General features: G+C 38.9%; 1 protein-coding gene across 1 annotated transcript in view; it reads right to left on the minus strand.

Moving 5' to 3' along the window:
- Window positions 1–515: 515 nt before the first annotated feature.
- TULP3 (TUB like protein 3) overlaps window positions 516–22,671 on the minus strand; it is a 32,411-nt gene continuing 10,255 nt past the window's right edge. The window contains exons 2-11 of the mRNA XM_032098886.1: window positions 19,544–19,595; window positions 14,568–14,730; window positions 12,514–12,690; window positions 10,347–10,477; window positions 8,369–8,566; window positions 7,744–7,856; window positions 7,239–7,353; window positions 5,245–5,343; window positions 3,240–3,411; window positions 516–2,695 (exon numbers count right to left, since the gene is read on the minus strand). Coding sequence (XP_031954777.1) covers window positions 2,562–2,695; window positions 3,240–3,411; window positions 5,245–5,343; window positions 7,239–7,353; window positions 7,744–7,856; window positions 8,369–8,566; window positions 10,347–10,477; window positions 12,514–12,690; window positions 14,568–14,730; window positions 19,544–19,595 — 1,354 coding nt within the window. The 3' untranslated portion in view covers window positions 516–2,561. The remainder of the gene's footprint in view (window positions 2,696–3,239; window positions 3,412–5,244; window positions 5,344–7,238; window positions 7,354–7,743; window positions 7,857–8,368; window positions 8,567–10,346; window positions 10,478–12,513; window positions 12,691–14,567; window positions 14,731–19,543; window positions 19,596–22,671) is intronic.

Consider the following 22,671-nt stretch of genomic DNA (forward strand, 5'->3'; position numbering starts at 1 on the left):
TCTCTCACTGGAAATAGGAAAATATAACCACTTCAAGTTGATGTTCTTTCTAGCCTTGTATTACTTCAGTACCTGATTCAGGAAAATATGTTCATGTACTTCAGCAGTTGAATGGGTTCAGGCGGAAGGTAGGAAAATGCAGTAAGAACCATCTCAACTGTCCTAACTGGATGCTGGGAAAAACATTAAAAACATGGGACAGAGAAATGGAACCAGCTTAAACAATCAAATAGAAACCAAGAACTATAGGGTAAGACCTGAAAATGGTGGGGGGGAGAGTATTAGAGAGACTAACCTTACATTTAGTCCCAGACTTCTAAATGTATGCAAAAAAAACCCTAACGCCACAAAGAAAGAGAACTAAGGAAAGGAACAAGACTACAAAGGAAAAGAGGGAGTAAGAAGACATGATATTCAAGAAGATAGGAAGAAACTGAGGTATACGTCATAGAGAAGGAACAAAGTACACCCACAAGTAACAACAAAATAATAAAAAAAAAACATTTAGAATTAAAGACTTTTCAATATATAAATTAGTTTATTTTCATTTAGATATAAAAGTTATAAATACAATTAATGTAAAACAGTATCTGATAAAGACCACTGAATCAGTTCTTCTGTCTGCATAATTTGACTGAGAGGCCATGACAGGATCATTTGATGTCAACAAATAGCTTGAAGAGCCACTGCTGACAAGCCTAATTAAGTAAAGGGATGCTACTGTGGCCTTCTGAGCACACAGAAAATCATCTTGAATCACAAGTTAGCATTCTACCTTCAGGCCATCCCAAAATAACGTAAGGCAATTTCTATCACACATTCCTACTCAGAAAAATAATCAGACAGGTACACAAACTGACTTCCTTTTCTGGATGGGCAGAGGGAATGCAGAACCACCAGCCAAGACTTCAGAAGAGCACAGCTGGAAAACACTGCCAAGTCTCATCCTCAGCCTGATGAGCAGGAAGTACACAAAGGCACAAAACAGATCCATCAGCATTCAAGTTCTCTTCACCGACTGCATTTCTGAAGATCATCTCAAGAAAATATCTCAGTTGTTACTGAAAAATGGTCATCTGAGAGATACAAGAGCCAGACTTCTCAGCCTCAGTTCATATTTTACAGTTACATACAGCGTTTACACATGATTACGATCATTATTCTTTCTGGCAGTATCAGAAAACGTCTTGACAAAGTTTTGTTAATTTGAAAGAGCAAGTGATATCTACCACTGCAAAGACTCCAGAGACCAAAAGCAATATATCTGCTCTTTGCAGCTTGAAACAGAGTTAGTCTGCTGACAAGGACAATATCCAAAGCTGGAGAACACCTAATTCTTGTCTCAGTAGAGGGACAGACTTTTCCAAGACCATCGTGAATATGTGTAATAGGCAAGAAGCGGGCAAGACAGTAACCATTCTCTGCTTCAGTACACAGAAGATGTGTGCACTGAGGCCTCCAGGTCACACTGTGCTGCCATCCACTCTGATGAGTTAAGGCCACATGAATCAAGAAGTGTTCCATGCTGTGACACAGTCTCCACACTGTACATCCAGTATGAAAATTGCAAAGCCTCGCGGTACAATTACATGAAACTTACCTTTGCCTTTGAAAATACCTGTAATCTCTTTTTGAGGTAACTCCTTCTTACAGTCAGGTTAAAATTATTTCTATAAAATCTACTTTAATATGTCATGCCTTGAGATGATCTCATGTTAAAAAAAATAAAATTGGTCACAAACTTATACCTAAAAACATAGCAAATTTCATGAACAATGGGGAAATTAAGAATTATTTCAGATCAGTTTACAGTCTAGATTCAATCAGAGCACTGCTTTTCAGAAGTGGTACTGTATATTGTTACAATACTATCTTCTGCCAAATTTAGTAATTTTCTATCATCTCTTCCATCTCATTTTTCACATGGTTAAAAGTATCAGAAGTAGCAATGCATATAATATCACCAACTGAAAAGGGAGTGTTTGAGATTTGATTGTTCTTCATTTGGTAAAAAGACTGTCAAGGGATAGACAATAATTAGAATACTGAAAGGGAAATGGAGTATCAGTCTTAGCAGACAATCATTCCACAGAGTAAAAGTGTTGTATGAGAGCCAATGTCTAATTCCAGCTGTTCTCTTTTTTTCTGTATTAATCTGATTAGGAACTCTTGAGTACCATCATCTCCCAGGCTTTGTGGAATCTTCAAGGTAAATTAACACTTAGCCATTATTTTTCTAATCCTAGCTGCAAGAAGTTCCAACTAGTGGGCTTAGCCCACTCTCATGCAGCATCTGTAAACAAGGATTCTAAAAGCAGAATCAACACCAATGACAGAAACATCACCTAGATTTCTTGTTCTTCCACAATCTGTACAGAGGCTGCCCCCAAGGTGGTCCACTGTCAACTCCCGCAATGCTCTGAAGGTTGGAATTGGTTTTCTTACAAGCCTGCAGAAGTCTGTCCTCCATATCCCTTCCAATATCCTCTTCATTGCCACACCTGGAACTCTTACAAGATGTAGGGGTGGGAATGAGTTCCATGTTTCAAGTCTGTTGTCCCTCATTCACAGACCAATTTACTATCAAAGCTGGAGAGTCCAATAGCAAAGGCCTGAAGAGCACAGAGAGGGTAATTATAGTCCAGAGTGAACACATCTTCTGCTACACGACCAAACTGCATCACGATGTAGTCAGCTGGGGAGAAAAGACATTCAGAGATGAACAATTTCACAGTGAAGCAAAAGAAAAAAAACAAACAGCAACAACAACAACAACAAAAAAACCTCCAAACAAAACCCAACCACAAAAACCCCACACATCTGGCAGTCCCAAATACATGTGGTTGGTGTATCCATCCTTTCCCACCAGAATGGCCTTGGAATCTGTCCTCCAGAGTAACTGTGCTATTCTAGAGATTACTTTTCTTCTCAGAACCAAAGCTCAAACCATTCCTTCGTATCTTGAAGGTGCTGCATTAAACTTTTCCTTTCACTTCAGGAAGCTTTCATTTGCACCCTCTATTGCAGCAGTTATGGACAGCAGTGTCTGCATCCACCCCAGAAAAAAGGAGGACTTATATAATTTCCTGACAACTCCGAAGTCCCCAGTAATCCTGAGCTAAATTCCTTTACCCAGTTTCCCTCCTCTAGGAAAGTGTCCTATTCCTCCCAACCCTCATGAAATAAATTAGGTTCTCCCTTTTTGAGTAAGTCCCACACACTCTCCACCAGACTCTTACGGTCATTGTCATGGACAATCTGGAAGTTCTTCACTGAGGCCTGAGTGACCCTCCCATGGAAGTTCAAAACATAGGATTGAGTATCATCATTCCAGACTGGAGCCTTGTTGTGCAACTCAATAAGGTTCTCTAAATTTTTGTTTTGCCATTTTGACAGCAGACCCTCATGCTCCTGTTCAGAAGAAAGAAATATATTTATCATACTTGGAATGGCTCTGCCTTTGAGTACCACCTCTCTCATGTGTGCACTCTGTCACTTAAAGGTCATTCCCTGTTTAATGAAACACAATGACATCACTTAAACCCACTCCTACTGAATACTTTCTGCAAGTACCAGGAAGATACTTTCATAGACTCCCAGTCCAAACATTCCTTTTCACTCAATAAAGTAAAAAGAGTGATAGGGAAGGAAGTCTGTGTACAGGAAAGGGAGCAATTCAGAGTCCACAGATAATTGCTGTCCTGCTGGCATGAATCCCTTCTGAGTCTCATACTCTTTCTCTGATCCTGTTGCATCCAGTTTCCATTTCTAACATTCTACACTCTGAAATAAAAGACAATAATCTACAATTAACTGCACAATGCCAAGCCCTGAAGTGCTTCAGTAGAAAGTCCAAAGGCTGCAGCAGGATGTGAGGTTAAATGTCATCCTATTGGGTCTAATGAGCGATGCAGTGTGAAAACCAGAGAGAAAGAAAACAGAAAAGATACAAAGAGGAAGTAAAACAGCACATTAAATTTGACAAACAATGAATTACAAGGAGATTCAGGTTGTAGTGAAACATGACATATGATTTCATTTTAAAAGTTCTGCAACAAATAAAATCCAAACTATATATGCTAAAACTCTGAAGAAAGAGTATCCAAGCTTAAGCTACTAACAGGAAAAAATGCTCAGAAAACAACCTGTTGTGGAGGTCTGACTGATAGGGCTATAGTATGTGCTTCAGTATTGTGCAAAGATACCATAGTGGATTTTTGAGGATAACCTAAATAAAACTTCCTGTTCGGTTTAGTTATTTTTTAACTTTATCTCTATTTACTTTTGAAAGATGTAAACCAAACCCTGAGAACTGGCACCAACAAAGTGAAATTAGATTTAGGGGAGAAAAGTATAGGCAGGGCCACAGGACCATTACTGTACTAATGGGGGAGATGGCAACACCAACTGAAAGACAATGAATAAATGACCATTTCCAGATACAATTTTTCTGACCATTCACAAGAATTAAATCTCTTTTCTGGGCTCTCATGACTCAATTTCCATTCTTGAAGATTTTTGTCTCTGACCTCAGGAAATACATTCTTGTCCTACTCATATGACCACACCTTTCAGTCGGTGCCTCTTCTTTCTTTTGGTCTTCTGTCACCAGACATAAAACCCACATTAAGGGAACCTAACAATTTTCATCACACACCTTAACATACCTTCAGATACTGTTCTGTAAGCTTTTAGCTGTAACGCCCCTTATATGAGAAATCCTCACTAAATAGTCACAATGAAACTCAGTCCTTCTCCTCATCCTTCCTTCCCCATCAAGAATCCTCCTTTTCTGCTACTCCTACAAAAAAGCCAACAGCATTCTGATCAAAAAAGTATCTATTCTCTTGCTACTGCACCAGCAGTACCTTATCTGTCTATTACCTATCTGCTGCAATCCACATCCTGGCTAAGAATGCAAGCTCCTGGGAGAAGCGTGTCCTGTGTTCATCCAACCCTCAGCACAACAGGGTCCCACCATGAGGGTGGCTTGTATGTGCAACAGCAACAACATAGAGATCAGTAAATAATATTTAGGCTGACCAAAGGACCCGTAAGGATACAAACACTGTAAAAGGCAAGAACAAATTATTAACACATTTAGGCTACACTGTATTTACTCTCCAGGAGACTTGATAAAGCCCTGGCTACTAAAAACCCTGATTGTCAGTAACAGCCAGGCCTCTACAGGGAAGTTTTGACCTCTTCCTTCAATCTGAAACATGACCAAACTTCATAACTCACATTTCGTGGACGGATTGGAATTCGCTTATGATTCATGTTCATTCCTGGAATGATCACGGACATTTTTCTGGGACCCTTAAATCCTAAGATATTAGTTTCCTGAAAGACAAGGAAAGCCTTTATTTTCAGCAAATGAGATACTTCACCTCAAAGAAGGAAAGACAGCAAAACTGAACTTGTATCCCCATTTGTATTAGTTTTTAGAGTTGTGCTGGCTACAACTCTAGGAGCAGTTATCTAACTGCAACTGTGTTTAATCACTGAGAACTGCTTTCTCTCCCTTTCTCATTTAGAGAAAGGTGTTAGGAGATATACATGGTGTTAACTAATTTGGAGTGCATTTCTTAGCCTACTGAAACATTTACAACAAAATTAGACAAGTGCATAAGTTTTTTGCATCTGAGGCAATAATGAGTTGAAAACTTGCTAGTGAACAAGCTTAAGTATGATAAAAGGCAAAATACCTTTGACTTGAGTTTATGTTGTCTATATATCTCCAGTTAATCTATCCATCTGAACAATGAATGACATTTTTCTTCAGGTGTTGTTATTTGTGTTTAAGAACACACCTACAATTTTCTCTCAAATCATACTGGTTTATAAATGTTTAAGAACAGACCCTGGAAGGGAAGTATTCAGCAACTATCCAAGCTTCAATCTTAAATCAAGCAGATTCTTCCAGAGTACTGAAGGAGACTGCTCCAAGTGGATTGAGTACAAAGAGCAAAGGAAAAAAGTCCTGGTACTCTCCAACTGTTCATTTAACGGTATCAGCCAAAATCCAAGGGTATATTTAAAATGTTCTCTAACAATGTCAGTGATAACCTTTAAAATTTCCAAAGACCAGTTAAAAAGCCAGAATCTTTTAGAAGTACTGAATTGATTGACAGAAGTGATACAGCTTCTCCTCACACATAAATGCATTTTGCAGACACTGACAAAGGTCTTTGGAGCTGCAACTTCTATTACTTCACTTCAAAAAAATCTAGGGACATGTATAAGAATGAGGGTACTGATTTTATTAATATTTAAACTCTACAAACTCTTTGTAGGTAAAAGTTCAGAATTCTGAAAAGCTGACTTTATATTAACTGGCTATGCTATTCTAACGCCTTGCTGTGTCCAGCTAGGTAGGAAACTGAAGAATACTATGTACAAAGAAAATATCTAGTGATACTTCTATAAACAGGCTAGTACTGGAATTATCACATCAATTTTTTCCCAAGTGCCATTAAGATCAAGAGCAAAAGCAAAAAAATTGAGATGCTGCTCCAGTAGGCTAATGCAGCTTTAAGCTTCCATTACCATGCCTGTGAGTAAAGTAAAAATCCTTCCACTTGACAGCCATTGCTTTGTAGAGAACCTCAAATTTTACTCAAACTGTAGGACTGGAATATGAAACAATGTGACATGAGAACTCTCATGTAATTCTATAGTATCCACAAGTGCTTCCTCACTCTGAATCCTATACTGAGGTGATTCACAAGAGCAGAAGTCTCTAAAACAGAGCTAGTGAATCACAATTTACCTTGGAACCACATCCTTACCACCAACAAGCTGCTACTGAAATAATGCCAACTCCCTCCTATCCCTCAAAATGCTTTTGGTTCCCCAAAAACTAATTCTGCTTCACAGGGTCTTCCCAGTTCCTTCTCAGGGTCTACCAGATACCAGCTGGGCACAAGGCAGCTCCTGCTGTGGCTGGCTCCATGTAAATGATGTGCTGACTGGCCACACACTGAATAGGTCAGATAAGAAGGTCAAAAGGATGTTAGTTTGGGTGTTTCTCCCACTCCTGGCTTTGATTTTTTTTTTTTCATTAAACTTGTAAGAATTTATCTGTGAGCCCTCTGCCCCTCGTTGTATCTGGTTGAAATTGGTCACTTGGTTCCAAAGTTAAGTGGAGGAGGCTGGCAGGAGCACGATTTTGCAAGCTGTGTTTCCTCGGTAACCAGGCACAAAGAAAGGGGCAAAAAGGGAGAGGCAGTACTTACATAACAAATAGCTGCAAGCTCCTGTCTTGTATGAGCCTTTTCCACTAGACTTTGTGCCTTGACTGGGTTAACTCCATGGTCATAGACTGTAAATTTGGTTCCCATGAGGTTTGACCTAATGTCAGTTTATGGAAAAACACAGAAAGAGAGGCATCAGTAGAAAGTTTTGTCATCTTCTGAAGGTATTTGTACAGCACAGCAAAACCACGGGTGTCCTGCCATCTGAATCTTCCTGTTGCCAGCTCAGTAAGGAGCTTCCATGACGTGCCCATGGTGAGCCTGTAAGCTATCCCAGAAAAGCACCTAGACAATTTCTTCTCTGAGTTGCCACAGTCCATGGTAATGCTGAAGAAGGCTGCCAACCCAAGTGAACAGAGATTACATTGAGCAGAACAACCTAAGTTTGTTCTCTCTGAATTTATAACAGATTGCAAGTCATAACCACAACTCAATTAAAATTAAAAACCTATCTCAACTGTCTATAGTTTTAATCTATGGTTCTCACCTGAGTTTTCCAATGAAACTTTCCCCTTTCCGAGATAAATCAGTTGGGTCAACTGATATGAGGTAATTGGATGTTTTGCTCTTCTTTCTTTTTCTCCCCGCAAGAAGGAATGTCTGAAAATACAAAACTTTGATGAAGACTGTACTTTGTAAGAATGCAGAGGCATTGCTATCCAAACTGTTTATCTCTCCATTTCCCATTTGCATTCCCTTCTTTGTTCTGTGTTAATATTACTGTCTCCACAATTTTGTTCTCTTCCAAAGCGGCCAGCCTGAAATCCTATCCCTCCACCAGCTCACTTGGCAGTCTATATTTAATGCAACTGTCTGTTCTAGTCTCACCTCCTTTTCTTCTGGAGCAACTGAGTCTTCCTCCTCTTTTTTGACATTTAACATTTTCATACTTTTTCAATTTAATCTTTCACTGCATTATGACTTTCAAACCATAATACAATGCTAATTACATGCTAATTCCCTCCTTAGTACCTTGGCCAAATATAAGCCGTCCTCATCTGCATTGATGCATCTCCTCAGCTACTGGTTTCTTACCAGAAGCTCTCCCTTGCACCAAAAATATTCTGTGGTAGGCATACAATAGCCAAGATAATGTGTGCTGCTTCCAATACCTTTTTGTTGTCATCCCTTTCCAGATGCATGTAGTAAGTAGGGAAGAGCCCCCGGTCCATTCCCTTTTTATCTCTAGTGATTCGACACTTGACACTAATTCCACGGGGTGCAGGGCGCAAGGCAAAATCCTCCAAGTTCTCTACTTCTCCCAGCTGTGCTTCTGCCTGAGGGGATGGACTACAGGAAGCACCTGTTTCCTGTGGGAAGAAGCATCATATTAGCAAATTAATATTAGATTAGAGTCTGGTATTCCACAAGAAAATACTGGTTTGTTGAAACATAAGATACCATGTCTGCAGAAGATACTGGGGAAAGGAAGGCTAAACAAGATACCACCTGTGTTTCCTCAGAAGAAAGCAGCTGAAGGTTTTACTCTGAAGAAAGACAAGGGTCTCCAAGGGGAAAAGAGAAAAAGTACCCATTAAGCAGACATGAGTGATTTATTAGAAAGGGGGAAATAGGATGAGATGCTGAAAATATTTTAAGCAAACAACCCCTTTGCTGTTAGAACTTCAAATGCTGTGGAAAATAAAACAGTATGATAAAGCAGGACTGATGGATGCTGCAGTAAGGCTGGGATTTTGTGACTGAAATGAGTGCTGAGATTATGTTGGTTCAGAACAGTAGCAGAGATGGAGTAAGCTGCTGGTGGAACCATATCAACTAAATGTTGGAAGAGCCTTAGAACAATGTGTACAGTCAGGATAGGGTCATCAAAGGAATTAGCATTCTAATGGAAATCTGGTACAGGTCATTAAAGTAATTTTTTCTTAGAGGTAGCTGTATTCTGTGAATTGTAGCACCCAAGAGATTCCTCTTTGACTGGGCCTTCGAGATGAAGTTGCAGGTTTATCCCCATTAATAGCTACAGCCAGTAGGAAACCTGAGTGAATAGCACAGACACACATACATAGATTGGAAATTCACTAGAGGGTCTCACCCCTTCCCCCCCTTCAGCACCCACCACCCTGTATCTCCAGCAGTTTGCACCCACAGCCTAGTGTCCCAAGAAGCTGACACCCAGACGTCCTACACTACTCCCCTACTAGTGCAGAGCAACATACATACAGTCCCCTCACAAATACACTCAGACAGGTCTTTCCCACAGCATGGACTTTGAAGGGTGTCCAGCACCCATGCTCAAACCCCACGGCCTTTATTTGGTCTAGCTCAGACCCTAGGTCTTCCTGATGCTGGTCTCTTCCAACTCACTGACTAGTCCAGCACATAATTTGTCAACGTATGTATGTATATATGTATGTGTATCTCACACACACACAAAACACGTTCACATGAGAAATAGTTACAAGTGGACTTTCAGAAGAGAGTGGGACATGCTGAAGTAATCAAGGCACAAGGCTTGGGCAGATAATCATACTGTTTTCCAGTTGTTGACACATATCTGATGCCTTTTACCCCCTTTAATCTCTGTCTTTCCACACTTATTACTCCCTGATCCACCTTGATACCTTTCTTTTCCCTCTTAAATTCCTTCCCCCAAACATCCCACATAAAGTTTGTCCAATCCCATCACTCTCTGTTCCATTCCAAAAATTCTGTTCCCCTTTGCATCCCACAATAAATGCTATAAATCTTCAGGAAGAAATCCCTCCTATATTTGCATGGCATTTCAGAGCTTCTCTGAGTCATTCTGGTGAATTGTGCAGAGACAATGGCCCAGTCTGTCTCCTTTAAGGGTAATAGTGCTGACTCACTGCGTTCCCCTATTCACTGATTAGGCTCCTTAGGATCTTCCACCCACAATTGTTCCTTTGATCATTGCTATGTCTTTATGTTTAACTCAATGTCCCTTCAGTCAGATAACCTGACAATCTTGACCTTCCCTCTGCTCTCAGGGAATAATACTGCTGGCTACTGTACTTGCAGCTACTATATTTTAAGCCAGTGCTCCAGGGCTTAGCACTAAAATCAAGCGTGTGCCTAGTGCTTATAAGAAATGGATTTCAAGACACTTACTGCAAAAGACTTCTCGCTGGATGCAGAACTAGGCCTCTCAGATTCAGGGTATGGTGAATGAGATACTGGTCTCTTACTAGCTTCTTCCTCTTCTGTGTCCTCCTCATCAAAATTCAAACTGCCTGAAATTCCTGTCAGAACACAAGATCAAACATAATCTCTGAAAGAAGGTGTCATGAGTTCATGGCATCACTAATTCATGTATGACTCTTGAATACCTATTCACACTCAATTTCTGTTATTTCAACTGCTGATTTTCTTCATGTGCTATATCACTTCCTGAGCCTTGTAATTCAAATTCCTACTGATATTTTGCATCAGTCACTGTGCAGATGATCAAGCAGCTGTCAGGCCTTTATTAATATGGATTTTACATGATATTCCATGACATAAACATATTGCTTAGTTTATGTTGTCATTGAATTAATTTTGCCTATTTTTATGCAAAAAAGTCCTCCGTGTCTTAAGAACAACAGTAAAAGGAAATCCAGATCAATATGCTGACACCTATCCTGTAAGTTGGACTCTCTAGAGTTTACATCCTTTACCATTACCCCTTAGTCTCATGCACACTGAAACAGAATATGCCAATGTTGCAGTAAGAGCCCCTCCTGTTCTTACATCAGCACCAAAAACTCAGGTCCATAAATACTAATAACGACTTGAGTACTAAAACTGAAGCACAGACTGAGAAGTTTCAGGACGTCTTTAATCTTAACCTAAGCATAGCCATGTAGAGATGACTGTGGGTATATAACTAAAATAACTGCATAAAAACATTTAAAAAGAGCCTCTGTACACATCACTGTTTGGTGTGTCCTTCCACTTGGAACTGCATCATCAATTGGACATTAGGAAGAAGTTCTTCACAGAAAGGGTGATTGGGCATTAGGAAGGGCTTCCCAGGGAAGTAGTGGAGCCACCGTCCCTGGAGGTGTTTAAGGAAAGACTGGATGTGGCACTCAGTGCCATTGTCTAGGTGACAAGGTGGTGCTAGGTCATACGTTGGACTCGATGACCTCAAAGGTCTTTTCCAACCAAATAGATTCTGTGATTCTGAGATTTTTTCTGTGATTCTTTTATTTAATTTGGCTGTAGAAAGGAAATGTACATAAAGCATTACAGAAAATGAACACAGTCAGCCTGCTAAACGGAATCATTTTCTGAGAACAAATATTATAACAATGCTCTGAAATGGCACTGCAGAGAAGGGGCACTGATGGAAGTCTCAGATAAAACAGAAAAATCCAGTCTTAACAACCTGTCAGTAAACTTCCCAAAGGACGTTTAGGAAGAGGAAAGGCGTTGACCCCTAGTACTCCAGCCAATTTCAAAATTCACTGTTTATATTCTACCTCCACTAATTTCCCCTGAAGTTACTGGATATTCTCTCCTGTTTCCTTTTCTAACTCTTGTGTAATGTTGCTATCTGTAGGTAAGCAGCTGTGGCATCTGACAACTGGATGAGAATACCTCTGTATGTGATAGTACCTCAATACATGCAGTGTACTGGAAACATTCTGGGAGACAAGCTCTGCAAAATAAAATCAAGCTGTATACTAAATTAAACACTAACCATTATTTTGCTGCAAAATGCTTAGGCTGCATGCAACAAAAAGAGGTTTCCTGTAGTACTGTCAGCAACTTAAGATACTTGGCAGACAGAGCTTGACACTCCACTAGGAAATTACTCAATGGGATATAACTATTGAATATATAACTCAAAAACTGCTGATTGTGACAGCCTCTAACTCAGAAAAAAACACCTTTCCTGTTAGTCTCCTGAAGAGTTAAATCATGGCATTTACTGAAGGGTCCTGCTGTTGTGAAAATATTCAAGCATTTCACCAAGATATAACATATCTGGAATAAAAATACCCCAAACTTTACCAAAATGTGGTATATCATTTTGTCAGCAATTTCCTTGGAAAGACCAGAAATTATACAGCACATTGAGAAACCCTTAAAATATACCTGGTATGGTTCGAATAATATCAGGAAAAGGAACTGCAGCTCTGCACTTCCACATGCAGTAGAATCTACTAGCTCTTTTAAAAGTGATATCCTGCAGACATTTATTTCATGATTCCTCATTTCTTAATGACACTGAAATAAAGTTATAAAAGAAGAGCGCCAAAAAAGACATTTGCCCATTATTAACTCTTACCTCGTTTCTGTAATATTTCTTGCAGATCTGGTTTGCCTGCTGTGTCTGTTGCAGCCTCTCCCTCATTTTCCTTATCTGCATTGTCTTCTGGTTTGGTAGATCCAGCAGACAGAGTTTGGAGCTTGGTCCCCAAATCCTGCACTTCCGATTTCAGGAAAGCAGCTGGTCCATCAATGCCTGCAGACCAAAATGAAACAGAATTCTAAAGTCTGCTTTTCATGGCCAAAGATACATCCCAGGATGGTGGCTCTTTTCATCTTCCCTTCCTCTAGAATCCCTTTAAAGTACTGAAATACACTTGTTCAGTTTTTGTCAGAAGGCTTGGGAGGAATCAGACCTGACTCTGGTACAGACTGCCTATTACTTTAAACGTATCAGTTATCAGTTTCTCCCTATTTAAATATAGTGATCGTGTCTACCTTTCTACAAGGGCTTAAGCAATTAAAACAAGTTATATTTGTCATGCACATTGATAGTTTTCAATTTATTTACAGGCATCTCCCTTATTTTTTTTTCCTTCTTCTTGTTTGTTCGGTCCTGTGCCAGTGGGTACTCTACAGTGAGCATCACAAATCAATTCGATAAAAGCATCTATAGCCGTAGACAGAAAAAAACCCCTATCTTTTGGTTAGAATGAAATGTCCATTTTTAAACCATTCAACACAGCTGTGTACCACACCTTCCAACTGGTGGAGGCATCTTGATGTCAGGGTCTGGCATAACTCTTTAATATGTAGCACACAATCCAGCTTTGGATTTCTTGTTTTCCCACTGTTTTCCTTCTTAAAACTTTACTGCTTTATCTAGGCATTGTATTTCTGACAGGTTTACTGCTGTTATCACTTATTAACAGGATTTGTTTGCAGTGAGGAAGCCTCAGAACTATGGAAGGTAGTGAGTGAGCAGTTAAGCTTTCGTTTGAGTATTACTGAAGACTTCTACCTTACAAGTTATACCAATCTTATCTCTCATTCTCTTCCTGACTTGAAAGGGTCTTTTAACAGAAGCTTTCTTATACCTGATTTTAAACACATAAATGCTACCATAAACATCACCACTTTCCTTCCTATGATCCCGAAAGGCATCTGGTGAAAAAGAAAAATATTCAAGAGAGAAGGGACAACATAGTTCCAAATGTGATCTTCAAACCAGATAATAGCCATTTGTTTGGGGGTTTAAAATTCTACTGAGCCTATTAATTTGCTATCAGTACAATGCTTGTATTATAACACCCTGCAATAGCACACATCTCAAAGCCTTAGAATGTTTCCCATTACTTTCTTGATAGACTGATGGGATGCTGGCTCTCATAAACAACATCCTGACACTTCCACTGGAATGTAAGGATTTCATTGCTGCTCTTTTTATCTCCTTGTGACATGGGAGTCTTAAGGCTCTCCCTACTGCATTTCTTTTCACTTCTAAAAGAATGGTCACTATTTTAGTGTAATGTTTTGAGGCCACCAAGTTACTGCCTTTGGCCCCGATAGCACTTTGTGCTTTTCACTTTGTGGACCACTATAGCTTGTTTGTCATGTTTCAGTTGTGTCAATGAAGCCCACAGAAAACAACAGGTGAAGTAAAAACCATCAAGAACCTAACATAGTGCTTGTTTATCATTCAGTCATATGCAATCTTGAGATGGAGTATGCCATGACACCATAAGGAAAAGTACAAGCAATCACTATTGAATTCTTTTCTTTTCTTTATCTTACACCTTCAGAAGATTTTCTTACTTTGGATTCATATACCCCTACCTTTATAGAAGTTCCCAGCCCATTTCTGCAGTTCTTCTAGCCTAACCCAAGGAAGAGATTACTCAAGGGCACGTGAGGATTTCCAGCTGTCACAAAAATCAAGGTGAGATTTTTGTTTGCTTTTGCAGTCTAGTATTGCTCAACCATACTGTACTACAGTTCAACTTCTGCATAAAAAAAGGTATGAAATCAATCTTATCATTTGACCCCTACCACAGCAACGTAGGTGCTCATCTGTGGCATAATGCATGCACTGGGATTTTGGGGAACATTGTTGCAATCAGGTTGATTATTTACCATGTAAAACAACATCACTGTGGACAGGGGTAGGAGTTTCTACTAAAGGAGTCTGCTCCTCGCACCCTTTGGGCTTTGACCTACGCAGCTTGGCCTCAGGATTTGGCTGTACCATCAGCGGATCGAGACGTTTCTTCCTCTGCTTCTTCTCTAGAAGGGCTCTCTGTGGAATAAAAAAAAGCAGGAAACAGATGGGTAACCACACCTAGAGAGGCAGAATCCATGCCTCAGCCATTGGCAATGACACGTCCCTGATCAGAATCTCAAATAAACCTGAAATATTCTTGCAATCTCTTACAAAAATCCTAGACACAGATATCACTGTGGTTTTGGAGCAAAATACTGCCTTTGATTCTCCATGAGAGTTTGACATGGACACCTACTTATTTTCTGACCTGTCTTGAGACTACCAGTTAAATCCCTTCACCCAGTCTAAACTGCAGCAGTCCTTAACACAAATAGACAAAGTCATCCATAATCCAGTATGAAACAGTCAGGACTTGCAAAGGAAAAGGTTTTTGTCTCAAAAGCTATCATTTTATAGGGAGAACTTAAAACAAATAGCTCCCAGAAATCAATGCTGAGAGATAAGACTTAAAGGGGAGAGACAAATAAATAACAGTAATTATAACAAGAACGATCCACTAAAACCAAATTTCATCTATCTTGCAAAATTTTTCCATATAATTCAGGACTGAAAGGAAAGACTGGTAAGTGCAAATGCTAAAAAATAAAACATTACTTCTCCAAGATACATATACATTTGATATTTATGATTTCTTACTCAATGAGAATAGAAACAACTTCTAGACTTAAATCAGGGCAAAAAGGAGCATGGTGCCATTTTAAAGACAGACATGCTTAGTCCTTAAAAACAAAGATGATGCAGAAGGAAAAATCATATTCTAATATTCTGCACCATTACACAAACAATGTGCAAGCTCCTTATAGTAGATGCAGTTTATCCATGACTGCTGCTTAGGTACCTGAACACCCCTGAAAGTTGTTTTTGATGACAGAAACCATTTCTCCATCAAATTATTTTCAGTCTCAATGCACCCACCAGACAAACAATTCATCAGTACCAACAATTCAATCCACTTGAGACATAGACATCTTTGGAGCCCTTTCCTCTCCCATTATTCTTTTTCTCTTGTTGGCTCTTTCCTCTCCTATTAGTCTTTTTATCTCAAGTGAGATTAGTTTCTCAGGCAACCTCTCCTCAAGGAATTCCAACACAACTCAGCCCTTGATTCTTTATTCTGTTTTTTTTTTTACTTATCTAAAAGAAAAAAAAAAAAACCAAAAACCCAACCACCCAAAACCCAAACAAAACCAAACAAAACCTCAAATCCAACACACAATCAAACAAACAAACACAACAAAAAACTTGAAACAAAATTACTTTTTCTATTTAAATTCAGAATTACCCTTCGAAGAATGGACTGCAATACAGGTAGTATGTGCTATTGCAGAATTATTTGCAAGGATTATCCTGCAGAGCAAAAATTACATAGAATTCCAAAGAGATTATCATACTGGTCTAGAATAAGAAAATAAAAATAAGCAGTAAATTTAAATTCTTAGAAATTGCTAATTACGAATGTGTTTTCTAGGAAGGTAGTCAAACCTTTCAGAAGAATTTATATTGGTTTGTGTTGATTATTTATTTTTTAAATTAATGCTGAGGAAAAGCAAAAAAAGTCATGATAAGTTTATAATTCTCCAAAAGAGAGAGGAAAAACAAGAATCAAAACATTATACTTAGAATAAGGATTTGAGAAAAATTGTTGTCAAGGCTTCTCTACTTGACAAATAGGCAAGAAAAAAGAAAAAAAAAACCCCAAAAAACAAAACAACAAAAAACCCCTAACAACAACAAAACAAAAAAACTAAAACCAGCAAAACAGACATACCCTAAAGGCAGTAAGAAAATAAGATAAATATACAGCTACTGTTAGAATGCAAAACTGAGTTTGGGACCAACATAGGATATAATAATTTCAATCATTATTTAGTGGATTATTCTATTAGATATGTTTTTTTAAAACATTTCACTGCTCACCAGCCTAAATTTTAATTATTATTATCATACATTGTGTTACATCAAACCAATCCAATAGGATCAGCTTATATTAAAACATAAAGTTTACTGCTGGTAGATGTGACTGAAATTCTTCCTTTCTTGAAAGAACCTCAGGATAACCAAAGTGACAAAACTTGATAGTAATTTAATTTTTCTTTAAAAGGCTTCTCTTTACTACTTTGCTTACTGAGATGCAAAAAATATCTGCAAGTCCACTGCAGGACAGCAAATAGTAGTTCATTTTCTCTCCATACGGTGGCAGAGCAGCCTGCCCTTCAGTACCATGTATTCCCGGCCATATTCCACTAAGGAAGTAGAAAAAGGAAACGGCTTTTTGTTTCATTTTGTCTACTAATTAGCTTTTTCCTCCAGCTCTGTGTTACAGTAAAAATTCATGCAATATTACTACATAAAATGTAGATAATTCATGAACAGAACACACAATCCATTAAATAAGCAACAGATACTAATTATCGTGATTTGTTCAGGATTTTGTGAACTCCACGCGTTAAATACTTCCAGAAACACCACAGAAAACCATAACATCAGAATATAGGATGACTAGAGGATCACAAAGCTCCTGTTCAAATGAGCTTTCAAAAAATCAGATGAGAATATCTAGTGGACTACTAAGACAACTTAGTTTAGTGTTCTCTTTCTCCAGCTGTGATGGCAGGAAGATGATACACAGCAGAGTTCCAACCACTCCAGCTTTGACGGTGCAATCCTGCGCTATTTATTAGTTGGTATAGTCCTAACCCTAGTAGGCCATGCAGGATGGATCCTAGCTGTTCCAAGGGAGCATCCTCTCCTCTTCCAGCTGCCCCTGAGCTCACGCTGGGGCAGCAGTGACGATGCCAGTGACGGTGGCATCAGTGCAACTCCACGCCAAGAGTAACGCACCACACCAGGTGCATTCAGAGACACGCCAGGCTTCGTGCTCTCCCTGCACAGCGAGATGGCAGCATTGCACTCGGAGCTGCAGATGCCTCAGAAGACTCAAAAATCTTCCACTAATGAGGAAATAAGCACTGCCTGAGCAACCACATGCTCTTGCCTCAAGGAAAAGGCAGTAGTCCAGGAGAAAAAAGCATCCTGGCAGGCACAGCTGGCCCACAGATGGATCTTGATGTCATGCACTATTATAAATAATATTTTACTGCAATTACAGTGTTTCCAAACCCATCATAAAGATGGATGCACAGGCATGTCTCTGCTATGGCTTACTACAGATTCTGTGTATGACCAGAGATTCTATACATGATCCTGCTGGATTAAAACATTTTGCATTTTTTTAGATTCCATTTCCTATAAATGTTTATGACTAATTAATCAAGCAGGGCATCAGCTACAACCAGCAGCAAGTCCATATTTGGTAGTGATTTCTTATTGACCTCTGTTTCTTCAGAAGGCACAGTACTATTCATGTAAAAGCAGACTTTAAAAGTTAATATTCACACCTAATTATAAAATCCTAAATTAGATACTGTTAGCACTTCTCAACAAATCTCATTTGCAAAGGGCAGGGTGTTAAAATACATTTAGTGAAATTTTCTAGCTGTTGCTTTTGCAGATGATTGCAATTTCAACCATATCCAAGAAAGATGGAAACAAATTAGCAAAAGGGAACTAATTATTCAAATTGACCTCTTCACGATGCAACTGACAGCTGCTCTGAGGGAATTCCACCTAGCCCAGAGGTTTTATTTTGGAGGAATAGCCATGCATCCCCATCGCAAGGCCTGACACTAAGCAAACACTGATTGCAGTACCCAGCACTAGGAGACAGTGATTATTACCAGCCTATGACCCAAGACCAGTCCTGAAACGGACCCTGAGGTTCGTCACCAAGCAGTCAGACCACCCTTAATTTTGGAACTTCTTACCAAATGGCATTTGACACTAAGTGCTCTTTTATAAATTATTTGAATTAATTCTATTTTTTAATAAATTGTTTGTTTGTTTCTAAACAAGTGTCACTTTCTAGTCTACAGATAAAGGACTATCCTATCTTCCACATATATAGCCAAAGACAAATTTTACCTCTTGACTCTGAAGTGTTTTAGGTAAGTGCCTATAGACCCAGATAATGTTGGTATTAAATTTAGTGTCTGAAGTCCGAGCTTGACAAACTCGGACTACAAATAATGCCCAAGTTCTTGTAAAGAGGTTTATTACCCACTGCAACAGTTCCCTGAAGACTGCTGTGTCTGGATTTAAAGATTGTCAGCTGAGAAAGCGCCTTCCTAAAAACTATAATTTGAACAAGATGAGTTAAATGCAAGACAGTGATCTGTGGTCCATGTGAAATGGCCAGCTAGAGAATCGTAACAGTCTCATATCTTCTAATCTATTTATAAGCATTTGAAATTTCACAGAGAAAAAAATATTAAGGATGGATACTTTATTGCTTTGAAGAACATGGTAATACAAGCATCCAGCAAACAGCACTTCAAAAACTGAGACCTATAGCCTAATAATTGACCCATGCTTGGCTGTAAATATTTTCATTGTAGGAAACAAAAAGAGGTTGAAAGAGGCTGGAAATCCTTCTCAACAAGAGTGTTAAAGAGATCATTCTATAGGTTGGTGAAACTGTTCCTTTGATGCCTAAAATGGGTAATTGCCTGCAGTCTTCCTGTCTATTGATTTATTCCTGCACTCTAGCGACTCAATCCCAATGGAATAAGAGAACATATGAAAAATAAATTTATCGAACACACCAAGTCTACAAGCCATGGCAAGGTTGACTTGAACTAACAAAAACTATGAAAATCTTCAAAGTTCTTTCAACCACCCATTTTTAGCACTTCACCCCCATTTCTCAAGTCTCTAGAGGGCTGTTTGATTTCCTATACTTATTTCTACTAGCTTCAGCACTATCATTTACCTGATTCTGTAGTTTCAGCTGTCGTAGTTTCATGCTTTCATCCTCAAAGATGCTGCGAAACCAAAATAGGCAAATTAATTAATTATTGCTATTAAACAGTTTGCATTACAAGAGCATAGGATATTCTCAGACAACAACTTCACCATCAAGTCTTAAAAATGACTATTACACATTACTTCCATCTCACAAGAAGACCAAGACACAAGGTATTAAAAATAAAACATACTTCACATTCTGTCATAAATAAGACTGAACTCTAGTTTAGTCCCCTTACTAAACCATTCTGGAAAGATTTTGAAAGCACCAAAGGCTTCATTACTGGTAGATGGATTACAAACCTCTATTGAGGTGGGGCTAGGAGACAATTACACCTAAAGGCTTAAAGCAATTCAGATCGATTCAGTAAAGCCCCTGCTCCTTCATAGGATACCCGATTCTAAATTAACTCAGTTTTGTCCTGGAGTCAAACCTAAATCATTTTCTCTTCCTGCCAGACATTCTAGAACTACTGTTAATACCTGAGAGAATCTGTACTTACAACAGCTGACATTAATTCCTAAAGGTAAAAAAATAATGATTTCCCTATTTCAGTATTTTATAGATAACCTTCATAAGAACTCTAATTTTTTGTTCTAAGTTGTGTTCCATGTAGACTTCCTATTTCCTTTTGTATGATAATGAATTATTACATAAAATGCAATTTAGAGCAGTTAACCCCACAAAGGGGAAATGTTAATTGACTATTAAGCACATATTCTGATGACCACAGTTGTGCTCTTTCCTTCAAAACAGCTTTGACAAAGACCTCTCCGGAAGTGAGAAAGCACCAGGAAGAAGATACTTAATGTGGGAAACAGACAAACATTATATATTTTATTAATAGCATGCAGAAAAGCAGGGCAAGCCACAATTTCAATTTAAACAGGAAATTCTCTGGTCTAGGTATCCATAAATGTCCAATGACGTGAAGTCGTGAGCTGGCAGCCAGTGCTGAATATAACCCTAACAAGGAAAACCAGAGATGGAGAGAGACAGACAGAGGAGAGGTGGGGTTTCTGCAAAACACATGCCATGGAAATTGGATTACAGCACACAGAGCTAAGGAGAGAAGAAAAGCCTCAGAGTCCCCTTACCCCCTAGCAAACCCACATTTGACTCAACTTCAGGCAAGCAGATGACAGATCAGAGGTCCTTAAAGACAGACTACCCCAGACAACACAGGCTCTGCTCTGGAAGGTTGAAATATGCAGAAAGAGTTCTGTATATACACATCATATATAACAACTTATGTACTCTAAAACTGACTAATTGTCCAACTAGGAGTATTTTAAAGCAAGTTATGACTGCCATTGCTTTTTTATTCCACAGTTTCCTTATTTCTATACTTTCTTTTCCTAATGCATTTGAAGTGTCACATAACAGGTCTAAGACCCTGAAAAACATCGTTTCTAAAAACTGATGTTACTCCTCACACAGGCCTGTAATACATAGTGTCTTGGATTCAAAGGCAATGGAGGGCCTAGAAAAATTAGTGTCCTTCTTGAATAGAGGTGCAGAGCTTTTGTGCATCCCCAAAGCAACAGTTACAGTAATGCAGTCATCTTCACTTGAAAACAGCCACAACTCAAGAAAGAAACAAGCAGAAGCACACCTACTACTACACATCTACTGAGTGCAGCACAATATACAACAGTTGTCACATGAAACTTCAGCATAAAAGGTGACATGCTTATTCTTTATAGCATAGGTGATGGAAAAGGCCATCTTTAGCAAAGTTTGAAAAACAACTGAAAGTTCCACTTAAAATATTCATGACAAAAAAAAAAAAAGAGAAAACAACAGGGAAGGGGACTATTCCTTTTCTTCTCATACACCTACTGACTTAAGAAATTGATGACATTTGTTAACCGCAATCGAGAGTTTGTTATAAAGCAATCTATGTATCTGCAATGAACAGCAGATTTACAGACAAGTTCTGAGGGACACCATAAAGGTGTCCTGTGTAGATACAAGCTGCTGTCAGTGGTTTTGTTGCTTTTCCTAACAGAAAATGTATCCCCAAACAATTTGAGTCTCTTCTTCAGAAAATCGAAAGAAATAAACAATACCACTTTAGGAAATAAGTTTACAGGGTTTCCCTTCTACCTGGAAGATGACAAAGTGCCAAAATGGTAGGACTCACATACATACCTTGTGGAAATCTTCAGTGAAAATTATTTACTTCGTATATTAAATTGCTTTCTACCCAGACTGAAATAAAGTTACATAATGTAACAGGAGCATAACACAGACTACACAGTGCTTCCACTCTGGCCACTTAAATGACACTCAAACAAAGATTCTAACAGGGCACAGAGCTTGATAAAGCAAAAAGACAACAAAGTGTTCTCTCTTACAATTTAAACACAGACCAAAATTGCCGAGTAGCAGGCAAAACAAAATGAAAGAAACCATCAATGCTTTCCATTTTAAAGTGCAAGGATTCACACAAGCAGTATAATAAAAAACTAAAGTCATGAGCAATGTGGCACTATAAATAGTAGCTTAAGAGCACCAATTTCACACTATTTTTATTTACTGCTCCTGCAACCTTTCTTCCAGCACTTTGTCATTATGAAAGTGTAACATAATACAGTCAGAAAAAAGCCTCCCACACTTCAAACCTTTTTCTACTCCCCACAGCAGGGCTGGCGTTATTACAACCTTTAACAGGAAAAGGCTACGCCAGAGTCCCTCGCACAGCTGACCACTAAGGAATGTAAGTGGTGTCCTGATCCAGCTGCAGGCTTCAAACAGGAATCCTTCTTCAGCTAGACTGACAACACAGATCAGTGCTCTTTGGACATGCCCACACCAAAACATTGTGCTCTTTGCCTTGTTGTTCTGTTTGAAGGGTTTATATGCAATAAGAAGAATTAAATATCCATCAGGAACAGGAAGAAGAAGCAGAATTTCCACAGCTACAACACCACAGCTCAAAACAGGGAAAAAATCCCAACCACCAAACCAGTTGCCCATTTACCTTTGATAAATAAGAACTGAAAATTTTCAAGCAGTCTGTAACAATGTCCTCTCCCCAACCACTGCAGCACGAGACCCTGCCCACAGACCCCACTGCTACACTTGCC

The sequence above is a fragment of the Corvus moneduloides genome, chromosome 2, assembly GCF_009650955.1.
Source record: "Corvus moneduloides isolate bCorMon1 chromosome 2, bCorMon1.pri, whole genome shotgun sequence".
NCBI classification, from domain to species: Eukaryota; Metazoa; Chordata; class Aves; order Passeriformes; family Corvidae; genus Corvus; species Corvus moneduloides.